This window comes from Trichomonas vaginalis, chromosome V (assembly GCF_026262505.1).
Source record: "Trichomonas vaginalis G3 chromosome V, whole genome shotgun sequence".
NCBI classification, from domain to species: Eukaryota; Parabasalia; order Trichomonadida; family Trichomonadidae; genus Trichomonas; species Trichomonas vaginalis.
The window spans coordinates 2,378,678-2,403,448 of record NC_067207.1 but is presented as its reverse complement, the minus strand read 5'-3'; the positions used below and the strand labels follow the sequence as shown (position 1 = coordinate 2,403,448).

At 32.7% G+C, this 24,771-nt stretch overlaps 17 protein-coding genes across 17 annotated transcripts, besides 2 other annotated features; 11 read left to right on the top strand and 6 right to left on the bottom strand.

The window, feature by feature from the left end:
• Positions 1-168: part of a mobile genetic element that runs on past the window's edge.
• A 76-nt stretch (positions 169-244) lies between these two features.
• TVAGG3_0266180 (inositol phosphate biosynthetic process) lies at positions 245-1,048 on the top strand (the record flags this gene model as incomplete). The annotated part of the gene is made up of 1 exon (XM_001583627.1): positions 255-1,019. The coding sequence occupies one exon, from the start codon at positions 255-257 to the stop codon at positions 1,017-1,019; it is 765 nt and encodes a 254-aa protein (XP_001583677.1).
• Positions 1,049-1,239: 191 nt separating this feature from the next.
• On the top strand, positions 1,240-2,471 carry TVAGG3_0266170 (ankyrin repeat protein family; the record flags this gene model as incomplete). Its single annotated transcript, XM_001583625.1, has 1 exon — positions 1,930-2,448. One exon carries the CDS (start codon positions 1,930-1,932, stop codon positions 2,446-2,448), a length of 519 nt encoding a protein of 172 aa, XP_001583675.1.
• Positions 2,472-3,398: 927 nt separating this feature from the next.
• TVAGG3_0266160 (proteasome regulatory particle assembly) lies at positions 3,399-3,884 on the top strand (the record flags this gene model as incomplete). The annotated part of the gene is made up of 1 exon (XM_001583624.1): positions 3,399-3,884. The coding sequence occupies one exon, from the start codon at positions 3,399-3,401 to the stop codon at positions 3,882-3,884; it is 486 nt and encodes a 161-aa protein (XP_001583674.1).
• A 142-nt stretch (positions 3,885-4,026) lies between these two features.
• Positions 4,027-5,396, bottom strand: TVAGG3_0266150 (metalloexopeptidase protein; the record flags this gene model as incomplete). Its single annotated transcript, XM_001583623.2, has 1 exon — positions 4,107-5,351. The coding sequence occupies one exon, from the start codon at positions 5,349-5,351 to the stop codon at positions 4,107-4,109; it is 1,245 nt and encodes a 414-aa protein (XP_001583673.1).
• Positions 5,397-6,215: 819 nt separating this feature from the next.
• TVAGG3_0266140 (Golgi APPARATUS membrane protein TVP23 family) lies at positions 6,216-7,509 on the bottom strand (the record flags this gene model as incomplete). Its single annotated transcript, XM_001583622.2, has 1 exon — positions 6,817-7,496. A coding segment is annotated over one exon (680 nt), but the record flags the coding sequence as incomplete, so codon positions are not given.
• Positions 7,510-7,676: 167 nt separating this feature from the next.
• On the top strand, positions 7,677-8,131 carry TVAGG3_0266130 (peptidyl-prolyl cis-trans isomerase family; the record flags this gene model as incomplete). Its single annotated transcript, XM_001583621.2, has 1 exon — positions 7,685-8,026. One exon carries the CDS (start codon positions 7,685-7,687, stop codon positions 8,024-8,026), a length of 342 nt encoding a protein of 113 aa, XP_001583671.1.
• Positions 8,132-8,307: 176 nt separating this feature from the next.
• On the bottom strand, positions 8,308-8,978 carry TVAGG3_0266120 (protein C-terminal S-isoprenylcysteine carboxyl O-methyltransferase protein; the record flags this gene model as incomplete). Its single annotated transcript, XM_001583620.1, has 1 exon — positions 8,399-8,971. The coding sequence occupies one exon, from the start codon at positions 8,969-8,971 to the stop codon at positions 8,399-8,401; it is 573 nt and encodes a 190-aa protein (XP_001583670.1).
• A 117-nt stretch (positions 8,979-9,095) lies between these two features.
• Positions 9,096-9,689, bottom strand: TVAGG3_0266110 (RNA-binding domain, RBD family-containing protein; the record flags this gene model as incomplete). Its single annotated transcript, XM_001583619.1, has 1 exon — positions 9,096-9,689. The coding sequence occupies one exon, from the start codon at positions 9,687-9,689 to the stop codon at positions 9,096-9,098; it is 594 nt and encodes a 197-aa protein (XP_001583669.1).
• A 1,269-nt stretch (positions 9,690-10,958) lies between these two features.
• On the top strand, positions 10,959-12,980 carry TVAGG3_0266100 (antigen BSP-related family; the record flags this gene model as incomplete). The annotated part of the gene is made up of 1 exon (XM_001583618.1): positions 10,959-12,980. The coding sequence occupies one exon, from the start codon at positions 10,959-10,961 to the stop codon at positions 12,978-12,980; it is 2,022 nt and encodes a 673-aa protein (XP_001583668.1).
• A 168-nt stretch (positions 12,981-13,148) lies between these two features.
• Positions 13,149-14,247, top strand: TVAGG3_0266090 (glyceraldehyde-3-phosphate dehydrogenase (NAD(P)+) (phosphorylating) protein; the record flags this gene model as incomplete). Its single annotated transcript, XM_001583617.2, has 1 exon — positions 13,726-14,229. The coding sequence occupies one exon, from the start codon at positions 13,726-13,728 to the stop codon at positions 14,227-14,229; it is 504 nt and encodes a 167-aa protein (XP_001583667.1).
• Positions 14,248-14,572: 325 nt separating this feature from the next.
• On the top strand, positions 14,573-15,236 carry TVAGG3_0266080 (leucine zipper transcription factor like family; the record flags this gene model as incomplete). Its single annotated transcript, XM_001583616.1, has 1 exon — positions 14,592-15,173. The coding sequence occupies one exon, from the start codon at positions 14,592-14,594 to the stop codon at positions 15,171-15,173; it is 582 nt and encodes a 193-aa protein (XP_001583666.1).
• Positions 15,237-15,549: 313 nt separating this feature from the next.
• On the bottom strand, positions 15,550-17,198 carry TVAGG3_0266070 (bifunctional inhibitor/lipid-transfer protein/seed storage 2s albumin superfamily protein family; the record flags this gene model as incomplete). Its single annotated transcript, XM_001583615.1, has 1 exon — positions 15,550-17,166. The coding sequence occupies one exon, from the start codon at positions 17,164-17,166 to the stop codon at positions 15,550-15,552; it is 1,617 nt and encodes a 538-aa protein (XP_001583665.1).
• Positions 17,199-18,469: 1,271 nt separating this feature from the next.
• Positions 18,470-19,566: a mobile genetic element.
• Positions 19,567-19,958: 392 nt separating this feature from the next.
• TVAGG3_0266050 (conserved domain protein family) lies at positions 19,959-20,700 on the bottom strand (the record flags this gene model as incomplete). Its single annotated transcript, XM_001583614.2, has 1 exon — positions 20,014-20,679. The coding sequence occupies one exon, from the start codon at positions 20,677-20,679 to the stop codon at positions 20,014-20,016; it is 666 nt and encodes a 221-aa protein (XP_001583664.1).
• A 381-nt stretch (positions 20,701-21,081) lies between these two features.
• TVAGG3_0266040 (uncharacterized protein) lies at positions 21,082-21,357 on the top strand (the record flags this gene model as incomplete). Its single annotated transcript, XM_001583613.1, has 1 exon — positions 21,082-21,357. The coding sequence occupies one exon, from the start codon at positions 21,082-21,084 to the stop codon at positions 21,355-21,357; it is 276 nt and encodes a 91-aa protein (XP_001583663.1).
• Positions 21,358-21,893: 536 nt separating this feature from the next.
• Positions 21,894-22,781, top strand: TVAGG3_0266030 (RNA polymerase II transcription regulator recruiting protein; the record flags this gene model as incomplete). Its single annotated transcript, XM_001583612.1, has 1 exon — positions 21,894-22,781. One exon carries the CDS (start codon positions 21,894-21,896, stop codon positions 22,779-22,781), a length of 888 nt encoding a protein of 295 aa, XP_001583662.1.
• A 501-nt stretch (positions 22,782-23,282) lies between these two features.
• TVAGG3_0266020 (uncharacterized protein) lies at positions 23,283-23,930 on the top strand (the record flags this gene model as incomplete). Its single annotated transcript, XM_001583611.1, has 1 exon — positions 23,283-23,930. The coding sequence occupies one exon, from the start codon at positions 23,283-23,285 to the stop codon at positions 23,928-23,930; it is 648 nt and encodes a 215-aa protein (XP_001583661.1).
• A 24-nt stretch (positions 23,931-23,954) lies between these two features.
• On the top strand, positions 23,955-24,644 carry TVAGG3_0266010 (uncharacterized protein; the record flags this gene model as incomplete). The annotated part of the gene is made up of 1 exon (XM_001583610.1): positions 23,955-24,644. The coding sequence occupies one exon, from the start codon at positions 23,955-23,957 to the stop codon at positions 24,642-24,644; it is 690 nt and encodes a 229-aa protein (XP_001583660.1).
• Positions 24,645-24,771: the final 127 nt, after the last annotated feature.

The following is a 24,771-nucleotide window of genomic DNA, read 5'->3' as shown; positions in this document are numbered from 1 at the left end:
GGGGTAATGTAACTGTGGTACTTGACCCACAAATAGCGAGAGAGCATGCATGTAATTCAGTTATGGCGGAGTAATCAGGATATCTCTCAAATGATGAAGGGTACTCAGAAAACCCCAACATAAATTTATGCAGATGTGATTATCTGACTCATTGTCGACCAGAAAACTTATTCAGCATCTGAAGTGCCGATAGAATCAATTGAAAAAAATTTTCATTCCGATCAAAAAAAATTTTTTTACACTCAATAAAAAAAATGTGTGAAATTGAATTTACCGGTGCACTTCCTGGCCAAGCAGGCGGTCATGGAAAAATCATGCAGTGTTATGATAAGAAATCCAGCACACACTGCATTGCTAAGCCAGTTGATCAAAGAGAAGCAGATGCATATAATATTTTGCAGAAAACACCACTTGAGCCATATGTCCCAAGATATTTTGGCATACACAATGTTGATGGCAAGGATTGGATTGTAATTGAAGACCTAACTTATGGATTTACTTCACCATGTGTTGCAGATTTGAAAGTAGGCACACGTCATTACGATTTCTACTCTTCACAAGCCAAGATTGACTACCTCGTTGGCAAGCAGGTAGGCTCTACAACAAATTCTCATGGTGTTCGTGTTATTGGAATCAATCTTCGCAAGGATAAGCAAGATATTTATGTTCAAGATAAGAAACAAGGTCTAAAGAACACAGCCGAACAGTTTGTTCAATCATTACACACACTTTTACCTGGAAATTTGAAAGATATTTTCCATAAAAGATTAACACAAATCCGCGATGCATTTGTCGAGATGCAGAAGCAATATCCTGGCTTCAGAATTTATGCAAGCTCAATTTTGGTTACTTATGACGGAGATGCAAAAGAATATACCGAAAACAACGTTAAAATCATGCTTATAGACCTTGCACACTTTTACATAGATATAACTAAAGAAGGAGCTGATTACAACAACCACGAATTTGATGATGGAGTGTTATTAGGCTTAAATCACATGGTTGAGTTTACAAAGTAAATAATTATCGTTTATTTTACGGTTCTCCTTTACAAATTTTCAACATTTTTTAAAATTTTTTATGAATTTAAATATATCTTGTTATTTTCAAAAAAAAATAGCTTCTTTTTTCAAGCAATATTACTTCGCGATTTGCTTCTCGGGCTTCATTTCTTTTGCAAATGATCTTCTCCGTTTTTCTGATATTTAAGGTAAAAAGTGTGGATGAACTTTTTTTTTCAAAAAAAAAATGAGCCAGAGTATTACTCCAAATTATGAATACATTGCTGCTCATATCAGTGATTATATTCAAAATGAAAACCTCTTTAATGTGTTTGAGATGGAAGACCTCAGAACTATTATGAAACTTTCAAAATTAACAGCTACTCAATTCAAAACTCTTCTCAAACAATCTTCTTCAACTATTAATGCGAGAGAATTATACATTTGTACACGAAAGGCAAATGTATCTGTCCAAAACGCCGAAGAAGCAGTTTCTATTATGAAATCTGTCAAAAAATATATGAAATTTAATATTTTTGATGGAGTTATTGATGTTTTAAATCAAAAGGGACAGGAGACACAACATTCAGCCATAACAATTCAAAAACCTTAAGAAAAATCAATTGAAATCCAAAATCAGAAACCTCAAGAAAAACCAATTAAAACTCAAGATCATAAACCTCAATCAAGATCGAATGAAGTTCAAGATCAGAAACCTCAATCAAGATCGAATGAAGTTCAAGATCAGAAACCTCAAGACTCAGTTAATGAAATTCATAGACGAAATGGTTCTAGAGCCGAACAAATTAATGAAAATCGAAATCATTCGAGAGAGATTTCCCCACAGATCGCAGAACTGAAGAAATCTGGTGATTTTGAAAGTATTTACAAATTCTTTGATGAAATTTCAAAGAAAGATAATCAAGAGATGATTTCAGAAGCATGCGAAGTAGGACTCTGGAAAAAGACAACAGATTGGACTGGAATGAATGTATTTCATGTTGCATGCGAAAAAGGAAATCTCAGACTTGTCAAATCTATCGTCGAATATAATTGTGACATAGAAACAAAGGATAATCGTGATTACACTCCACTCATTTGTGCTTCGCAAAATGGATATTATTCGGTTGTGAAATATCTTATTTCACGAGGAGCCAATAAAGAAGCAAAGAATAAAAATGGATGGACTTCACTCATCTGTGCATCATATTATGGACATCTTGAGGTTGTTAAGTACCTCGTCTCTGTTGGAGCTCATATAGAAGCAAAGAATAATAATGGCTATACTCCACTCATCTGTGCATCTTTAAATGGTAAACTTGATATTGTAAAATATCTTATCTCTGTTGGAGCTGATAAAAATGCAAAGTCAAGTGATGGAAAAACAGCTCTCTCACTTGCAGAAAATAATGTAAGAAGTTACTTAATATCAATTGATGCTAAGTAATTGATGATAAGTAATGAAAGTTCAGAAATTTTAAAAATTAATTTTACTTTCAAAACATTTACCTTAAATTTTTATTCAATGTCCCTTCTATCACATTTTCATTTACTGTGCTTATGATCAAGTTTTAACCCTCATTATGCTTATAATATGTTATTTCCATCATTATACTTCATATATGGAGGTAAGTTGTTTTGTTGCCGTGTCATGGATGTATTTATCTTGAAAATTCATTCAACAAAATTCAAGAAATTAATTTACTTCTCAAGAGGGGGTGAAAAATTTTAAAAAGTCGAAGTTTTTATTCATGATGAAAAACCACTATAATAAACTTTTGAAGTTATTCCACAAATACAATGATGTTTTTATTTCATTATATAGGTTAAATACATTCAATGAAGAAGACATTGATCATATATTCCAGAATATCAAAATCAATTTGATCGAATCAGGAGTATATTCTCCAGAAAATATAATGGAAAGAAACATTACATACACTTATTTCATATGGAGCAAATATCAATATCAAAGACCTATATTCATGGTTTCCTATTCACTATTCTACAAGATATTGTAGTGCAGAAATAACAGAAAATCTTATATCTAATGAAGCTGATATTAATGTCAAAAATTGTGACAATTTAACTCCTCTTCATTTTGCCGCAGTTCAAAATACGGTAAATGTAGTTCAATTACTTATTGTAATTGGAGCTGTTATCAATGTAAAAGATAATGATGGATGTACTCCACTTCATTTTGCGGCTAAACATAATGGTAAAGAAATTGTGCAATTACTTATTTCATGTAATGCAGATATCAATGCAAGAGATAACAAGAATCAAGCTCCTTTCATTATGCAGCGAAGTATAATAAACCAGAAATAATAGAAATTCTTATTACGCATGGCGCAGATATTGAAGCCAAAGATATAAATATGAAAACAGCAGTTCATTATGCAGTGGATAATAAAAGCAAAAATACATGCTAAAGTTAACGATTGTAAAACAGCTCTTCATTCTGCAACAGATGAGTATGGAGACTACTCTGAGCCTGTAAGGTTTCTGATTTCAAGAGGAGCTGATACTAATGCAAAGGATAATGAATATAAAACGCCACTTCACAATGCTTTTATTCATCGATGCAAAAATATAACTGAATTACTTCTCTCAAACGATGCAAGAGATAAATATGGTAGAACAGCTCTTCATTGGGCAGCAAAATCAAGTAATATAGAAATTGTAAAATTACTTATATCACATGTTGCTAAAATAAATGCTGTAGATAACAAATATAAAACTCCACTACAGTGTGTAAAAAATCAAAAATTCCGGCAAGCAATGGAACTTCTTATTTCTCTGGGAGTGGAAATTAAACAAGTAAATAAAAGACAAAAAGATTATATTTGGATGAGCATTTTGATTTGCAAGGTCCAAATTTAATAACGAAAGATCTAGAATCTATTTGGATTTCAATTCATATCTTTTAAGAATTAAAACAGAACTACTTATTCTATATCAAACTCAAATTTTATACATAAATTGAGATATTCGAACTTTTTATTTGTTTAGTGGTCATTTTCTAAAAATAAATAATCAGGGAAAAAATGTCTTATATAAAATAAAATCCCTTTATTAGAATAACAAAAAAGCAGCATAATGAATTTAATCAAGTCTCCATGCACCTGCTGGTAAACTAAGAACTTCTTTGTGATCCTCAAGTAAAATAAAAGTATGTTCATGTTGTGAAACATAAGAACCAACGATATCTGAGAGCGGTGGATATGGATTGACAATTTTATCTTTGACCATCTGTTGAAGTGTATTTGTATAATTTCTTTCACCAGCTCTTTCCAAAAATCTCTGGCAAAATGCCATTGTCTTGAAATTATCTGTCAACACTTTAAGCATTCTCTGTTCACTTCCTGTCTTTGGCTTTGGTGGTTGCTTTGCAGTCATAAAGTGGCTTGTCAATCCATCATCGAAAACAATTCCTTTTCCTGTTGTTGCGAATGTTTCGCATGCATAAATCTCTCCTGGAAGCATCTTCTCGGAATTATTGGCTCTCTTTGTTAATGGAATTGATTTACCGCAATGAACAATGTATTGTCCAAGTTGGTGACCACTTAAATTATAAACTGGCTTGAGAGGATATGATTTTCCATTGAGATCCAATGTATAAGAAGATATAACTTCTTCAATTGCAGATGCAATTTCTCCGATTCTCATTTCAGGTCCTGCCATTTTGATTGCAGTTTCTGTGGCCATTCTTGATGCTTCGATAAGTGGATCGAATCTTGGATCAAAGCAAACAGTGAATGCACTATCAATGATGTATCCATTGATTGCAACACCGTAATCAATCTTCATTACATCGTCTTTTTGAAGAGTTCTTGTGTCTCCTGGTAATGGAGAATAGTGTGCAGCACAATTGTTGATGGAACAACCGCATGGGAAGGCAAGACATCTTGTTGGTGGCTCGTAGTTGACCATTCTTCTTACTCCTTCTTCGATTTGACCACACATGTCATTGAGATTTACTCCTGGTTTAATGATACCACTGTTTAGAGCCCATTCACGAACGGATTGATGGACAATTCCACCTTCACGGAAGAATGGTAGTGTGGCCTTTATCTCTTTAAGCCTATCTTCGTCTGATTGGTTAATTGTAAATTTGGAAAGCATTTCGTCGGTGTATTTAAGTACGCATCTCTCTGAAGAGTTGCCATCTGGTTGTGAATTGATCGGTGGTGCTGGAAGATCTTTGAAAACTTCATCAGGGAATAAAGATTTTTTGTTTTCTTCTGCGATTTTCTTTTTGTTAGCTGCAGCTGCTGCCATAAGGAAGGCTATCTCGTCATCTTCCTCTGTGGTTTCAACGGGTCTTTTGCTGGCTCCTTTCTTGGGCATGAATCTTGAAAAATGAAGTAATTTTATACACAATTTCAATTTGAGAGGAGAATTGTAAAATTTCTTTGTAAAGTTCTGAAAAAGGGATCACACAGAAATCCTTTGAAAATTATGAGAACTATTCAAAATAAACGATGGATATCCGGCTCTATTTCAAGTACTCGCGATGATACGTGATTTTATGAAGAAATTTACGAAAAATAGAAACAAAATTTCCAAAATTGTACGACCAGACAAATTAAAAATTATTATTAGTTTCAATCGTAGAGCCTATTTACAATAGCATAAAAATTGAACGATGTCAGAGGGATCAAAATCAGTTTTTGAATAATAAAAAATTATCAAATATGAATCACAAATGTACAAGGATCATATAATATAAGTGTAGAAAAAATTTGAATCCTCCATTGTTTATTTTGAATGATCATCAATAAACTCCGAAAAATGCATAATCTGAAAAGCACGTATAATATACAGCAATATCAATTTTCGTGTCAGAGGGATCAAAAATAAAATTCTCATCAAAAAAGTAATGATTTTGAAGGTACAAAGCGTATTTTCGGTTATGGTTTCAATTTGTTGAATCTATGCACTTAGTTATAAAATGATAATTTGTATCTGAAAAATATTTTTATCAAAATTGGTCATTAAAGCAGAGCTTAGCAATGCCTAGCATTTGTATAGAAGTGGCATGTTACATGATATACTTAATATATATGAAATAAAAAAATAATAAAATTTTTTTCGAATTAGGATAATAGGATAAGTAGAAAACAACTATAAAAAAGGACATTAATGATGGAATATTTCTAACAAAACAGAAGATATTTTATCAACAAATAAAAATTAAATTTTTCAGAATGAATCAATACTTGGTAAATCATCGTCATTATCTTCCTCATCTTCAGATAGCTCATCTGGAACAAAATTATCGTCAACAGTTCCAAATTGTGCATCAAATTTTGGAATTTCTGTTTTTTGGCTTTGCATTGAACCGAATTTGGCAAATACATCACCACCGAATGGAGAAAATCCTCCTGATTCGCCTTGTGGTGTTGTATCTTGGTTTGTATTTGCTGTATCGAAGGAAGAATTGTCAAATGTTGGGAATGAAACTTTTTCATCTGTTTTTGTTGTATTATCGAACGAAACGTTGCCAAATGTTGGGAAATCTGATTTTGGAAATTCAATTTTTTCTTCTTCTTTCTTAATTTTATCGAATTCGGAAGAGTCGAATGTAGGGAAATCGTTTGTTTCTGGTTTTGGCTCTTCTTTGACTTCGGGTTTTGAAGATTCAACTTTTGGCTCTGGTTCTGGCTTTTTCTCTTCTTTAGCAGGTTGAACCTTAACTACTGGTTCTTGTGGTTCTTTCTTTTCTTCAACTGGCCTTGGATTTTCTTGAATTGGATTTGGATTATTTATTTCTGTTTGTGGCTTTGCAGGAGCTTCTTCTTTTGGAGCAGGCTTAGCTGCAGGCTTTCCAGCGAACTTTTCTGGGATTGCGATTCCTCCAGAAGTAATTAATTTAACAGGAGCTGTTTGTTGTGGAATATTTGGATCAAAGTCCTCGCTAGAATCTTCAATGACGACACTTTGGAATTCAACATGAGGATCGAGCAAAAGATTCCTTGCTACGGCGTCAGATTCAGTTTTTGTTCTTCCGTGGCAAATAATCAAAAGCTGGAGGCTTAAAGCATTGGCGGCTTCCATTGCAAGAAGTACCAGAATTCTGAAATACTCGTAAGAAATTAATGATTTAACGAGTGCAAAAAGAAATGAAACGTTTGAAATAAAAAGCGTGAGCCAGAATGCATTTGAGTTAGCGAGTGTTGCAACAAATGGCAATGATCTTGATGAGTAAACAAAATGTGGGAATGATGGCTGTTGATTTTTGTCAATTATACATTTAATTCCGACTAATTCCCAGCTAAAAGTATGATGAGTGAAATATATTGCTGGAATTAATGAAATAAGTGCTAGTAAGTCTCTTACAAATGCAGGTATAAAGGTTAAAAATAAAAGAATTATTGGAGCTGCTAGATTTAAAGAAATATGCATGAAAAGAACTCTTGAGGAGGACTCTTCAGCAGGTGATTTTTTGTTGGCCTCTAATATAAGATCTTTCTTCTCATTATCATTTTCCATTTTTCAATTGTTTCCGATTATATTTTGTGGACCTATTTTTTCTCAAATTCTGACGTTCCCTGCAAAAATAGATTTCCGTAACGCTCATGAATATAAATTTCAAAGAAATATTCTAAAATGATGTAAAATAGATTGGCTGGAAGCGTCAATTTTTATATTGTTGGTCAAAAGTGACGGTTTAAAAAAAAATGATGAACGTCACAAAGGACGGCAAGGTCACAAAGAAGATCCTTGTTGAGGGTGAGGGCCCAATTCCAAAGCCAGGCCAGAAGGTTTCCTGCCACTACGTTGGCACATTCACAGATGGCAAGAAGTTCGACTCTTCTCGCGATCGTGGAAAACCATTCGACTTCACAATCGGCCAGGGCGTTATCCAGGGCTGGTCTCTTGGTGTCGCCACAATGAAGGTTGGTGAAAAGGCTAACTTCTCAATCCAAAACGAATACGCTTATGGCGAGAGAGGCTATCCAGGTGTTATCCCACCACGTGCTACACTCAACTTCGAGATCGAACTTCTCAAGATCTACTAAACAGTACTCTTCTTGATATTTTATAATATTTTTTTACTGTCCTTTTATTATCGCATTTTTAAATCAATTTCCCTATTCGTTGGATCTAAGAATTTAATAAAATTAATTAGTTGGCCTCTCAATACCATATAAATATTTTTTCGGAAATCATTATGTCTTTTTTTTCATTGCGTCTCTTTAGACTTGAGAAGTCCAAACATTGCCAATGTAGATTATAAAAATGGAGGTTTAAAAATGAAATATTTTTCAATTTTGAAAATTACAACTTTTTTTATACTAAAGCCAAACAGTTTATTTATAATAAAATGGTTTGTTACTAACCTAGGTCCGATATTGCAGGAAAATTTTATGAAATAATACTTATTAAACAATTTATTCAATAAATGGGAAGTATGTGGGTGTCTTGCTTCTATACCTTAAGTAATCATTTCCGAAAAACGTATATAATGTGTATTCTTCATCAGCTATTCTCCTCTTGAAGAAATACCAAAGTGTAACAGCAAATGCGACTGGTGAGAGTATGTTTGATAAAAATACTTGCGTTCCAATAGCAAAAATAAAGAATCCAAGATAGCCGGGATGTCGTATATATTTGTAAATTCCATCTGTTACTAATTTATGGTCAGGACGCTTCGCTCTTGAAAGTTGGTGTGTGAATGCTTTTCCTGCATGTAATATTGCTGCAAATCGAATATATAGTCCTATTATAATGGAAAAAGCGCCAATCCAAATCATAGGATTGCTCTTATTGTGCTTGAAATTGTAGAATTTTAATGATTCAATGAAATATTCGATACATCCAACTGAAAATGCTACTAAGTATTGCCAAGTGATAAGAAATGAGCGTTTATCTGTTATATCAGGATGAATTGCTTTGTGAATGACGTATTCTGCAACATGATAGCATATCAATACAAATAATAGAGTGAAGAAAATATAATCCATAATGGTGTATTTTATGTCACATGTCGCAACCAAAATTTTAAAAATTGAAAAAATAGATTACCAAATAATAGTTGATTAGTTTATTCAAACAAAATTCACAAAGAAGATGAAGAGTTTTGTGGTCTTATTTCAATTCTTTTTTCATCGATTTCCAGTTTTGATTTATTTGTTTTTCTGACAATAGCACGGGGTCACTCTTGATTGGTGTATCATTTTTGTCAATCTTTTTTGAATTTGAAACTTTTCTTGGAGTCTTTTTCGATATCTTTCCTCCACGAATATGTCGTGCAGACAATGCTTTATTCATTGATTCTTCATTGTAGAATTGAACAATTGCGCAGCCCAACAAGAGTTTAACGCGAAAAACTTGACCAAAAACTAGACAGGATTCAAACAATTCTCTCTCACTGCTAAAATGACCTTGGGAAATGAAAATAGAATATAAATCTTCTTTTTGTATTCGAATAGAATCATATCCGCAAATATTTGCATAAAGAGTGTACCCATCAACTTCACAATAGTTAATTGCGTTAATTAAATTGTACGCACTGCTATATGAGTAAACAGATACGTTTGCAGAAGTGGTTTTCCCATTATATGATGGGAAAACAGTTACTTTATAGATTTCTCCTGTAAAAAGTATGCAGAAATTAATTACTGATTCATTTGTTGCTTGTGAGCATATGCCTGTAATATAAACAACTATTTCATGTTGCATTATAAATAATATTTTTATTCTTTCCTTTGCAAAAATATAAATTTTGAATCGCTTCACTTTTGACATAAGAAAACTTTTATTGATTCATTAATTAAATGTATAAAATGTTGTTTTTGTTCTTTAAAAAAATGTCGAAATTTTGGTAAATTTTGATCATAAATTTTAAAATCGACTAAAATTTTGAAATGTTTACAAAATTTTGAATAACTGTAGGGAGCAAAAATACTTAAAAGTTTACATGTTAATCCTAATTCCTGGAATATTACTATTCCCCCTACCAATATTTTTCCACTTAATAGAATAAGCTTCAGATACTTTTCCTTTAAACTCTGTCTTAAAAGAGTTATTACATAGTCTTAATCGAGTCATTGTATCTGATAATTCTCAAAAGATGATGCTTTTTCTTGTCAGAAATACAGAAATCTTCTTCACAGTAACTTTTCGATGTCTTCAATATATAAACATATCTCATAAAAAGACATCCAATGTTAGCATTACATGTAATACGTTTTGGAACTTCATTGGTTGTATGAATATCTACAATATGGAAATTTATATCACATTCCTCTCATTAAGCTGCTGCTTTAGTTTTCTTATAGAACATTGAATTCTTTACATCACAATGTTTCATATAGGTTTTGAATTTATATAAATTTCATAGTATTGATAGGGAGTTTTAATCATATCTGGTATATTTTGCATTTGGAATGGGTGTTAATCTGCAGTCTTCAAAGCAATATCATATGGCGTTAAATTTGTCTGTTAATTATAATGTTAAAAATGCTATTTCACATTCTGTGGAAAATGGTGTTTTTGATGTTGATAAAATTTTGATGAGGATGTTTTATTGTCGTCTGGAAAAGTGACAAAAATTTGATCCTGGATAAATAGTTTGATATAACGAAACATTATGTCATACTAATCAGGATCAAATGGTATTGTCAAAGTGCTTAGCTATGTGATGTCAATTTTAAGAAAAAGAATTTTTATTGCGAATTTATTATTGAATTCGTAGAAATATGATACATCATCATATTCTGTATGATAAGTATCTATGCATAAGCAACTTGGAAACATGAGTAGAAAATCTTGATATTTTCCTTAAATAATAAGCTAAGAAAGGGGAAAATATACAAATGATTAATTTTTGACATAATTGAGAGAATTCAGAAAATTCCTATCATCGTAATTTTAATAGAATGCATTATGCACTATTTAAAGATAAAATTCTTCACCGAAGAAGATTTTGTCACTTTTTAAATTGTATTCATGTTTTCGTTTCTTTTAATTAAGCTTTTGTCCTGTGTATGTCCAGACACTGAAATACTGGATATACCTGAAGGTGTTAGAGAAATTCCTTTTGGCAAATATACGGATTGTTTTATTATTAAAACAGTAAATTTTCCTAATTCCTTAATATCAATAGGAGATGAAGCATTTAAAAACTGTATTAACATTGTTGAAATAACTTTGCCTCCAAAACTAGAGTATATTGATGATAGTGCACTTGAAAATTGCATAAATTTAGTAAAAGTTACATTCACCAATCCAGAAGCATATATGGGAGAATATTTATTTAGTAATTGCTACAATTTAAAGGAAGTTATTCTTCCAAATCGGTTAAATAATATCAAATTAAGTTCATTTTTCAATTGTACAAGCTTAGAAAGAATTGATTTACCAGATACAATAAATTTTATTGATAAGGAAGCATTTCTCAACTGTTCATCATTAACAGAAATCAAAATTCCAAAAAGTTTGACAAAAATACATAATTCTACGTTTGAAAACTGTGTCAAACTTACAAAAGTCACTTTTCACGACAATGTTGCTACAATTAGTTCCTGTGCCTTTAAAAATTCTGGAATTAAAAATATTATTTTTCCGAAATCTCTTGAAACAATCGGAAAAGAAGAATTCAGATATTGTAAAGATTTAGAATTTGCTGAGTTTCCATTATTCCTCGATGAAATACAAGATTACGCGTTTGCAAATTGCGAATCAATTAAATCTTTAACTTTTCCTAAGAGTTTAAGCAATATTTCAAATTATGCGTTTTATAAAAGTGGCGTAACTCATGTGAACTTCTTAAATCCAGATACAATTGTTGGAGAACATTGTTTTGAAGGTTGTAGAAAATTGGAAAGAATTAATCTGCCAAATAACCTTAAAACTATTGGAGAATACTCTTTTTCTGATTGTATGAAACTTATTGATATAAAAATGCCGGAAAAACTCGAAAAATTTGAAAAATTTTGTTTTTATCATTGCGAAATATTATCAACAATCGAAATTCCAGAGAGTGTGCATACAATTGGTGTATGCTCATTCGGTTATTGCGATAAAATCGAGAAAATTTCGCTTCCAAAAGGATTATTAAATCTTGAAAACCAAACTTTTATGGATTGCAGCTCTCTTAAGCAAATATCGATACCAGATAGGATAACTGTCATAGGAAATTTCATGTTTGCCGCGTGTAAAAGTTTATTACAAGTAGATTTACCTAAATCTCTCAAAAGTATCCGTTATGCAGCTTTCCAAGAATGCTTTAAGTTAATTAGTATATACTTACCTGAAAATGTCGAAGAAATACAGTATTCGGCGTTCTTTGCTTGCCTTGGATTGAAAACTATCATTGTTGGCATCAAAACAGAGTTGAAACTTCATTATTATGGATTTCAAGAACTCAAAAGCTTCCAAAGCTTCGTTTTCAAATCAAATTGTTTTGAATTTTTAAAGATTGGTCATTTAATGGATCAATTAGCATCAATTACCTTCGATTCTGCTGATATTTCATATATCCCGCCACTGGTCAATGCAACAATGTTAGAACAAATTACGATCAAAAATTGTGGTGGTCATGTAATTTTGCCAAAAGATTTTGTGACATCGCAAAAAGTGATAGTTTACATTTTTGACAATGTCACTTTTATTGATAATTTTGCATTTGCGAATACAAGTATTGATGGATTTGTGTATTGCGGATCGAATGAAATTACAGGAAACTTCTTAAAGAATAGTTTGTCGGTGAAAAACGTCGAATGCTCTGATTCATATCCAAAGAAAGAGGTTGGAGGTGTTTCATTCACAGTAAATACTAATATGTGTCCTGTAAGTGATAATTCTAGCAAGAATTCCAAAAAATTTGCTTTAATTATCTGTCCAATTGTTATAATTATAATTATTGTTGGAGTATTGATTGTTTTATGGCACTTGAGGATAAAGAGACGTCAAGATAGGTTGGAAAGTAAGTTATTACTTCATGAACAAATTGTAACAGATTTTGGATAAAAAATCGGTTAAATCTTATTGAATATTGTTTGTTTGAATAAATTTTTTATTTTGTATTGTTGTTATTCGTATTTCACCATTCTTTTTTGAAAAATAAGAGATTGATGTTGATATTTGATTGATACATTGAACCTATGTACAATCATAATAAGGTGAAAAATTTTCAAAGGTTGTTAAGGTTGCTATCAATGGTTTCGGCAGAATCGGCCGTCTCGTTTTCCGCGCTTGCCGCAAGCTCTACCCAAAGGATGTCCAAGTTGTCGCTATCCACGATCTTGGTGACATCAAGACAAACGTTTACCTCCTCAAGTACGATACAGCTCACCGTGCTTTCCCAGAACCAGTCACAGTCGACGAGGAAAAGCAAGAATTCACAGTTGGTGAGGGCGATGACAAGTGGGTAGTCAAGTCCATCGGTGGCCGCCTTGGCCCATCCCAGCTCCCATGGAAGGAGCTCGGTATCGATGTTGTCCTCGAGTCAACAGGTATCTTCCGCTCAAAGGCTGAAGTTGTTGATGGCAAGGTCACAAAGGATGGCTATGATGGCCACATCATCTCCGGCGCTAAGAAGGTTGTCCTTTCCGTCCCATCCGCTGATGAGATCGAATGCACACTCGTTCTCGGTGTCAACGATGAAGATCTCAAGCCAGAGACAAAGTGCATCTCCAACGCTTCCTGCACAACAAACTGCCTTGGCCCAGTCGCTAAGACACTCAACAACGCCTTCGGAATCCGCAACGGCTTCATGACAACAGTCCACTCCTATACAAACGATCAGGTTGTCGCTGATACAATGCACAAGGATCTCCGCCGTGCTCGTGCTGCTGGCATGAACATCATCCCAACATCCACAGGTGCTGCTATCGCTCTTCCAAAGGTTTGCCATGGTCTCCCACCAAAGTCCCTCGATGGCTTCGCTCTTCGTGTCCCAACAATCACAGGCTCCCTCGTCGACCTCACAGTCAACGTTAACGCCAAGGTCACAAAGCAGGAAGTCAATGCTGCCCTCAAGAAGGCTACAGAGGAAGGCTCCCTCAAGGGCATCATGACATACGTCACAGACCCAATCGTTTCATCCGATATCATCGGCTGCCAGTACTCATCCATCGTTGACTCACTCTCAACAATGGTCCTTCCAAACCCAGAAGGCCAGGGCACACTCGTCAAGGTTCTCTCCTGGTACGATAACGAGTGGATGTACTCATGCCGCTGCGCTGATATCTTCCACCGCCTTGAGCAATACCTTTAAACTCGATTAAACAATTCCATGTCCATTTCCACAAAAAAATCTATTTTTTCCCCTATTTCTTCTATAAGCAGTTAATTAAAACATGATTGGCCACAAATTGCTGCCTTTTTCTTTTTGTAGGCAGTTTAATGATGAGAAGTGAATGGAAACATCATTTCTTCTTACCTACGCTGAGATATGAGATAATTTGTAATCTTTTTTGAATTTCTACGATACTTACCATTTTTTACAACTCCATTTCATTAGGATGTAATATATTTGGCCTTGGACGAAGTAATTCTTGCGGCAACATAGTTCCTATCTATCATTTCCTAATATCCACCTTCCAAAAAATATCTCCCCCAATAATAAAAAATCTCGAAATGGAAGATCTTACCCCTCAACAAACAAAGGAACTTATTGATTTTCTCAAATTTGAAAGACAAAATCGTGATGAAACAAGAGGCGAAATTTCAGTTGAACTTAATGAACTCCTTAAAGAGAAATTCAACAGAGATGACACGTATGGTGGTAAAGAAGCCTTAAAGACACTTGCAGAATTTCCAGAAGCAATTGCAAAGACGATGCACACGGAATTGATTCACATGCGCGATATTAATGTAAACTTAATTCGCCAGATCTTACTTGATGCTCAAAAAGAAAACCTTCTTCTTGAATTATCAATTCCAGACTTAGAAAATGAAGCTTCTACTGATGCTGCTAACTTACTTGCAGGAAAATTAATTATGAACGCTGATAAGATGCCTGCTGCCAAGGAAACAAAAGACGAAGCTCCAGTTGATGAAAAAATTGATGTTGAAGCACTCATGGCTGAAAATGAGAAACTTCGTGCTCAATTACAGCAGAATAAGCGCCAATGGCCAGAGTTTATCGAAGCTCAGAACAAGTTAAAGAATCTCAATACAGAAGTTCATGATCTTCGTCACAAACTCGGAAAAGAGTAATTTATTGACTTATTTTGTTACAAATTTTGACTTGATTATGCTTGTAAATATATAACCTGTGATATTACTAATCAAATTCTTGATAATCTTATTTTTTCGAAATGTAATTTTCGATGTTTTGATCAATAATGAGTGTTTGATTAAAATTATGAAAAATTCTTTCATTTTGTTGCCAAGCAAACTTAAAACAGTCATGATGTTTGTTCATTTTGATCTGAAACATTGATTAAAAATAATTCCGTCTCTTTCATAATTTTTGAATTGATTCAATGATTTACAAGGAACTATTTTAAAATGATCTGAAAAATTCTCCAAAACAAAACAATAAAAGAAGAAAAAGACATAAAATTCATAAAAAATAAATACAAACAATTTATTATTCTTCACTATATGAATAAAAAGAGAAAGTAAATGATTCCCAATTATCGGGATCTGAAAACAATGCCTGATCAGCATTTCCTTTCATAATCTGTCTTATCTTAAAAGTCTGTCTAATAATATTAACAACAGATAGCGTAATAATGGAGACAATCATGGCAGTGCCCATTGAAACAGTTATAATCTTTTTAGTTTTGGCAACAGTTGGTTTTATATAATCTGTTTGGATCGGTGGATGTGTCTCTTTGATGGCAACAATGATCGGATTTGGATCTATCGGAGTTCCTTCGTATCCATCGAAATAAGGGGTCGCGGTGGGTTTAACAGTCCATCTTGGTGTCTTTATGTATACGGATGTTGAAGCTGTCTCTTCAGGTGTCGCTGGAATTTCGGTTTCTACCGGAGTTATCGCAGGAGTTGACTCAGCCGTGCTGAAAGGAGTCTCGCTGTTAGTTCTAGGTGGCGGAGATACGTGAGGAGTGACTCCATTGGTCTGATATGGAGTAGAAAACGCGGTAGAAAATGGAGTCGAGAATTGGGTAGAAAAAGGAGTTTTGTGGGCGGTTGAAGCAGGAGTTGAATGCGCCGTTGAAAATGCAGTGGAAAATGGGGTGTCAAATGGAGTATTAAAGTTAGTAATATAAGGTGTTGAATGAGGTGTCGAAAAAGCAGTTATATATGGTGTAGTTGCTTGTGTACTTGATACTGTATCAAATGGTGTACTAAAAGCTGTTATCGATGGTGTATATTCGTTTGTTGAATATGGAGTCAAATAAGGTGTATCGAATACAGTTTTGAATGGAGTTGTGTGTGCTGTAATGAAAGGTGTATCATTTGGTGTATGAAATGCAGTCACAAACGGTGAAAGATAAGGAGTATCATAAGGAGTTTCTATTGGAGTAGGTGGAGGGATTTGATAGTATTGGGAAGGTTCCAAATTGTCATTACCTTCTTTTGCTGTAAAAGCAATATCTAAATCTGGTACTGTTGTAAAATTTCCAAGTGATACTTTAACAAATAGAAGATCATTATCTTGCACACCATTTTTTGTAGCAACACTTACTGATTGGCCTTGGTTAACAGTTGTCCATGATGTTGCTTGTTCGACATGATATTGGACAGAATTTATTGAGTCCATGTTATTTGTAATTGTTGCAGAGTTAATAATACCAGAAAACAAGAAACATCTATTATGATTTGGATAAATTGGCAAAATATTTGAAGGTATTCCTTGACGAAAATTAAGGTGAATATTACTTCCTGGAAATATTTGGAAACCATTTTCGCATCCTGTAAACCCAGCCGCTCCATATACATAATCACCAGCTGGAATAATTTTATTCATCTTGCAATTTAAAGAAGATTTGCAATCAGTAATATATATATAGGGATTTGTTGTTGGATCTACAACCTCGCGTGAAATTTCTGTACCTGAGTCATCTAATTTATATAAAGTGAATGTATATGAAGATGAAGTCGATTGAATATAGTAAAAAGCTGGAACTGCATTTGCATTGATAGTTACTGAAAAAAAAGTTGTAACTGGCAGACCAATCTGCTGCAGGAATGGTGTTAAAGTTTCTGAAGCAGCTAGGAAAAAAAGAATAAAAAGCATTTAAAAAATTTAACTTATCAACTTGGCTTTTCATAAGATTGAGAACACTTAAATAAAATTGAAGAGGTTAGAATTTAAAATTGGAAAATATGTCTGAGCATAATTTAAATATCTTATTTTCAAAATAAATTATGAAAAATTTTTGAGATATGTACAGTAAAATATCGTTGGAAAGGCTCAAAAATATTTATGATAAATATTAGTCTGTATTTATTTAGGAGAAGCTGATTATGAAAAAATTATACTATCATTTTTTTGAATTTTTGAGATAAACAGATTTTCCCTCAATTAATTTATTGATGAAAATATATATACTCTCAAATAACAATCAAATATATATAATAATAAAAATTTCAACTTTTGAGAAATATCGGTATTGATTGTATTCCAATTAATAACTTAATAAATATTTTCACATTGGTTAGAAAATGTATTTAAAATTGAGAATGCTCTCAAAATTATAAGGAATTTTCATTCATCCAAAATATTAAAATTTGAGCATAATAAACTATAATTTTGAGTTCTTCCGATCATCTCAAAACATCGGATTGAGGTTCAAAAATGAAATACGTTTTCTTGTCCTATTCTTTTACTACTATATATTTCAATAATTTTTTTAATGGCCATCATCCGCTCAATTTTGAATGATTTACATCTCTTACTCACTATGATCTCATTTTAACTCATGAAAGTAATTCCTTAATATTCAATAGGCTAACAAGTAAAAAACATGTTTTCACATCTTCGCCAAAGTATTATTGATCGAGAATTTTAAATTTCTATCAATTAATCATCTTTGTACTTCGATTGGAGATTTTTGTTTCAACAACTGCACTAAACTCACAAATGTTGAACTAAACGAAGGATTGTTAAGGGTGCACACGAGAGGATCATGTAAACTTCAGAATTTAGAACCTTATTTTTAGTCATTATCTTGACTACCTATTTAGGCTCGAAAAGCAAAAAATATCAAAAAATACAACTTGACTCCATTATGACCCTTTCATGGAGGTAGTTTTTATCCGCTAGTATTTTCCCTTTGAATCTCTTTACAATTCGAAATCAAATTCAAACCTCAGTAGAAGAAAGGAAGAATCGACTTACTACGGTTGTAATACGAATAAATACATATATTTAATTATTTTTATTTACATAATAATTGTTTGAAGCTCATATTCCATCAAATTTTTAAATAAAAACATTAAAATGTTGAAAATGTTCATATATTTTAATAGGGTTTTGGCACTTTATTGAGGAATTACTACATACATAGTCGAACTGAACTTGATATTTTGAAATTTAAGGGTCCAATGTAAAAATTGAAAGTCTCTCAAAATTGAGAGGCGATTTGCAATTAATCGTTATCGTCTTTTTTCGAAAATCCACTTTTCCTAGTGTTCTGATTAATATTTTGTGAATGTAACAATGAAGTATATGTTTTAGTAAGATGATAATTTATTCTATCACTTCAAATCACATAAAAATTGCAAAATCAGCGAGTATTATAAGAAAATGATTTTTTCGAATTTTTTCGCTTCTGGATGCGTGTTTTGAAAAATAGATATTTTCGAATTTTAATTTTATCTTAAGTATAAGTTTTATATTAGGAATTTTTTTGACTTATTTCCAATCATTAATTCCAATGTTTTTCAAGGAATTTAATTGAGAAGAAATTAGGAATTTCGCTTTAATGCCATTACAAACTAATATTATGATGCATAATATATATATTTATTGAGGCTAATGCCGGGATATCTTGCATTTAAAAAAAATTCAAAGAATTGACAATTGGATAGCACAAATTTAATTCCCTGGACAAAGTATTATTGTTTATATATTCAAACCATTATCCTTAGTTTAGATATGTTGGCCAAAAATTTTCGTGTTATTTTTTGTGTTTAAGCATAAATTATGTATTTACTTATGAAAAATAAGCATTTTATTCATTATCATAAAGATATACCATAACAATTGATAAAATTTTTTTAAAAAAAAATTGTGTATTTTAGTGGGTATTATTCTGGATAATGCCAATTTTTACAAGATTTAATATTAACCATATCAATAGCCGACTCAATGTAAAAATTTAGATATTATTTTTTCATTAATCAAACTTTGATAAATTTTAGTATAATGAACGATTTTGTTTCGTGTATGATACAGAAATGAAAAGCTTAATTAATATCATTTTGCATTTTTTAAAGGATGTTAGAGTACATCTACATTAAAAAATCAGATTTGAACTGCGATACTGCATCAAATTGTTGCACATCTGATAAGGATCTCAAAAGAGTAAAGTTAATTTTTTTGTGTTTTTTTAAGTTTTGGGCCTTAGTAAAGCACCATCTTGAGCAATATTTTTGGGACGACGATAGGCCTTATTTGGCCTTACAGTGGACCCTTAAATTTTAAAATTTTTTTTATGTCTTAGCTCAATGATAACATTGTATTGTCATCAGCTATTTTGTGCAGTTTTCTTCGTTAAGGTTCTAATGACTTTTCAGCTTATTGAGAAATTTTTCATATTTCACGTAGCCAACTATAAGAAAATTACAAATATAGCACTTATAATAGAATTATTTCACGTCCGTCAAATTAGCATTTGATTTCACGTCAGGCAAATTAGTTAATAATTTTACAATTTAAATATAAGATGAAAGGAATATAAAAATGATTTTACATGTGAAATGGATTATTCCAGCACTGCAAAAGAGAAAAAGAAAGGGTAAAAAAAAAATCGGAAATATTATCTTAAAAATATCAGTAGAAAGAATATCATAGCGATGGCTTGGTGTGTGTAAAATAATATGAAAAGATTTTTATTTTTCAATTTAAAATATATCCACATTAATTAAGTCTAATTCCAACATAAGTTTGATAACCCATAATAACAAGCCAAAGATATACAATGGTCTTTGGTATCATAAGCATTCCGACAAATTTGAATTTATGGACTAAGAGTACGACTGGAGCATAAAACAAGAATGAGAGGAAGACGGCAAGCCATGATAATTTCATGAATGGATCGGATCTGGCTAACTTGAAACAAAGAACCATAATAATGATTCCAATTGCAAAGAATGGAATATTACGAACAATTCCCATTGTGTAGTTTCCTTCGCCTTTTGTCCACTGGTTTTGTGGTAATAAGCAAAGTCCAATTCTTAAAATCGAAAGAGCAATCATTGAATACCTCATTGCATCATTGACGTAATCATAACGAAGTTCTAAGACAAAGTAGAAGACTAAATAGAAAACTGTCATTGTAATAGATGTAACTAATTTTCCAATTCCAAGAGCTCTTGGATAATGATCAAGTCCTTCGTGTGTTAGGCCCCATACTCTTGGGATAAGGTGGAATGCATCTCCACAGCCTAAAATAACAGCCATTGCACCAAATAATTGGCTTTCAAGAGTATGGCAGGTGCAAAGAATGATAATGCCCATAGTAATAACTGATATTAAGTATGTTATATCAAATAATCCTTCTCCGATTGCCTGACCTTTACCCATTATTAAAAAAATGATCTTTTTTTTACAAATTATAAACTTTTGAAATTTTGTAAGAAACTCTCAAATCTGCCGATCGCAATTATCAATGCATTTAATTTAACATATCGATGTCATCATATTCAGGTAATTACTAGTCTGGTAAATTATATGTCATTGAGTTTGGATGTAAGGGAAATTTATTATTCATTCCGGAAACTTCAGAAAAATTATTCAAAAATTGAAATGAATCGGGTAAATTTATAAACTTCTAGAGCAATATGATATTACTGTTATCGATCCTGATTCTTATGCAAGAGATCTTATTTATGAATTATGGCTCGATATCAAGATGTTACGTCTAAAAATGTTTCAAAATCTCAATAAAATTTTGTGAAGTGATTAAAAAGTGACAAATTGGGAAATATGGGTATGGTTTTTAGTTGTTGTAAAAATGAAACTCCTGAAGCATTACGAGATGATCCTCGTGCAGCATTACGTGCTGGAGGCAGAATTCAAGTGAAAAAAAATGATGTCGAAGATCCTCATGCACCTTTGTTAATGAAATCGCCTAATACTCCGAAATCAAAGGAAAATGAATTAATAGATAAAGAATTAGATGCATATGTACAAGCTTTATCCGGTGATTCAGACGAAAGTCCGATGGATCCAAAAGATTGGGATAAGGCTTTAGAAGACTAAGCATATATGTATACAAATCATTTGCATGTTGATATTTTCAATATCTTTGTTATGTAAATTATTATCATTTTAAATTTCTTTATGATTTATGTTTGACATTAATAAGAAAACCTCCCTAATGCATTAACGCATAAACATATCTTTATTTTGCGATAATATCTAAATTTACATCCGATATCCAATCCCATAAAAGATTAGAGGCATAATAAGAATGATATGTTTCATATAAGAGGTAAAGTATATAAACTTGCAAATGAATCAATGCAAGGGAAAAAGTCCTATATAATCATCTAAATTTTAAATTCCGATAGACCACTTAAATATATTTTTAAAATTAATCGGAATTGGTGGTTATTTTTGCAAAATAAGAATCGGATTAATTACCAACGATTTCAATCTCAATTCACTAATTGTATTTTTTAATGATATTTATTGGGAAATTCGGAAAAAACGAGAAAACTATGAAATTCATGTTCAGCACCCATAATCCTCTCTTTACAAGAAAGTTGCCGTTTATTTATCATTAATTTTTTTTCATGGAAACTGCACTTGCGCCAACCAGACAACGCCAGAAAGCAGTTTCAAGAACACACAACAATAAATGGAGTGCAGAAGATGATGCCCTCCTTCAAAAGCTTATGACAGAAGAACCTACAGACAATTGGCCATCATTACTTCCATATTTTCCAGGCAAAACTGCAACTCAAATAGGAGAGAGATGGTGCAAAGTATTAGACCCTAAATTGATTAAAGGTTCATGGACTCGCGAAGAAGACGAAATGATTATCAAATTTGTTCAAGAAAATGGAACTAAAAATTGGAAGAAGTTAGCTGAAATACTACCTGGAAGACTTGGAAAGCAATGCCGTGAGAGATGGCGTAATCATCTTGATCCAAATGTTAATAGATCACCTTGGACGCCTGAAGAAGACAAATTATTGATTCAACTACATGAGAAATACGGAAATCAGTGGGTAAAAATTTCGGAAATGTTCAATGGAAGAAGTGACAATTGTGTTAAAAATAGATGGAACTCCACATTAAAGAAGCAGATATTGTATGATCAGCTTGGTATTCAAAGACCAAAGCGTGGACGTCCTTCACTTCAGAAAATGCCAAAGTCTGCAGATGATATCCCGAAGCCGCCAAAACTCGAAGAAATTGCGGCCGAAATTCAGAACGAGCCGAAACCACCGGCCACACCAACACTTGCCTCATCATTGCAGACGCCAGTATTTTCGCCATTCTTGAAATCTCCATTCCCACAGCCATCACCATCACTTGACAAAGATGTCACTCCTATGCAATGGTCTCCATCACTTCGTGAAGACCAATTTAGCCTCTCTCCTAATCTTATTTTCAACGGACTTTCTCTCTTCTCTCCAAAGCTCCCATCAAATCCGAATAATAATATATCATTATAATCGATGTTTTTATCCTGATTTATGTATAAACTGTATTTGTGCCTCCCACATTTTTTTATTTTCAAAAATTATTTACAGATTAAAGAAAAACAAAATGTTTATTTGATTAATCTATTATTCCATATTCTTTGTGAATATGTAAAAACCTTATTGAGATACTTATATCTGATTTGATCAATTTGTTCGGTTTTATGTGAAAAATTAAACGGCAACACTTTTTTTCAATAACTTCTTTATGTTATTAATTAATATTTTTTAGCTGAACAATAAAGATTTAATTTTGAATATCCTGAAATAGCATTCAGGTCATTTCAGGGATATAATTTTTATTAACAACATGTGTGTATATTCTATCAATATAATAAAGTATCATTTGGTGATTATTTCATGTTGGCAGTCATTTTGTCTTTACGGGTCTGAATTGTTTTGCTTTTTATCAAACTAAATTCAATTTTTGTGAAGAAGACCGTTGCAATAAAAAAAAGTTTATATTTTTCCATAATGCCTTATTATTATGACTACGATACTCCTACCCCAAATCCCGTAGCTACTGATACTGCTCAATGGGCCTTTGTTGGTGATTTTCCGTATGGACCTATTAGTTTAGTGGCCTCCATTTGGGCTGTTAACATTATAATTTACATTATTGCAAGATTCAAATCTCGGAAAATTTACTTACGTGTTTGGTATTTGATTACAAGTTTAATTAAAAATATAATTATCGCGTTAATACCAATTGGCATAGTCAATATGATCTACGACAGCTCCAGGTTACCTGTTTTAATTCCTGGTATTGCTTTATTGGGCGCATCGATACTTTTTACGTCATTATCTGTTATGTGCTTTGCCATAGAAGATGGTGTTGAAAATAGAACCCATTTAGGTTTGGTTAGAGCATTATTATATGGAAAAGACAGAGATGCTTGCTGTTACTGTAGTTCTGAAAAATATTGTTACACTAAAGAAAAGAAGGTATCAAAGATGCTAAGCAAGGTTGCGAATAACCCACCAATATTGCGTCTCATCGTTAACACAGCTATAATTGTACAAAAAATGGTCTTAAATTACGCATCATGGGAAATTCCTGAACAAGTTGAGATTGATACAAGTAGCAAGATTACTATTGTCAAAGCCAAAATAAAGGTTTAATTTGATGAAAATTACCAAGGATATATGGTAAGTCAGATTGATCAATTAAAGAATTGCACATATTCCTCTTGGCAAAGAGAATTCAAAGTGAAATCCTATATCTACAAGGTTCCCAAATACTTTTGCCTTGCAGGGAAAAGCCTTTACGTTAAATTCTGGAGTTCATGTTTTGGCAGAGTTTTCCTTGCTATTCTTAAGTGTATTGGACTAGCGATTATCGTAGAGAATCTCTTCATTATATTCTCAAACTACCAGAAAGTCATCATCAAAAGAAAAGTTTCAAATTCTCAATCTGGCAAATTCACTCCATACCAACCAGTTCCAGACACGCTTAAATCTATCGATCACGACGAATTCATGCGTTTGGACGATTACTTGCGTCGTGTTGAAGAAGCACAACGAAGTGCTCCATTTCCTGGATCAGACTTCAACTACGCGATGCCACCTCAACAACCATATCCTACAGCAGAAGCATATCCTCCAGGAGCTTACCCTACAGCACCACAACAACCTTACCCTACAGCACCACAACAACCTTATCCTACAGCACTACAACAGCCTTATCCTACAGCACCACAACAGCCTTACCCACAACCCGAAGGAGGTCCTTATTATGGTGCTCCTCCACCGCCACAGCAACAGCCTCCAATCGAAGAAAATCTCGCTGGACCAACTCCACCACCGCCAGCTGATCTTCCACCACCACCGGAATAATATTCCCAATATTCAATAAACGGATTGTTATATGGATTGTTATTTACTGCTGCAAGATTAGGTGTTGCCACAATCAATTCACTTAATTTCCTATGTAAACTCCCCTCATTCTTCTCCTCCTCTCATA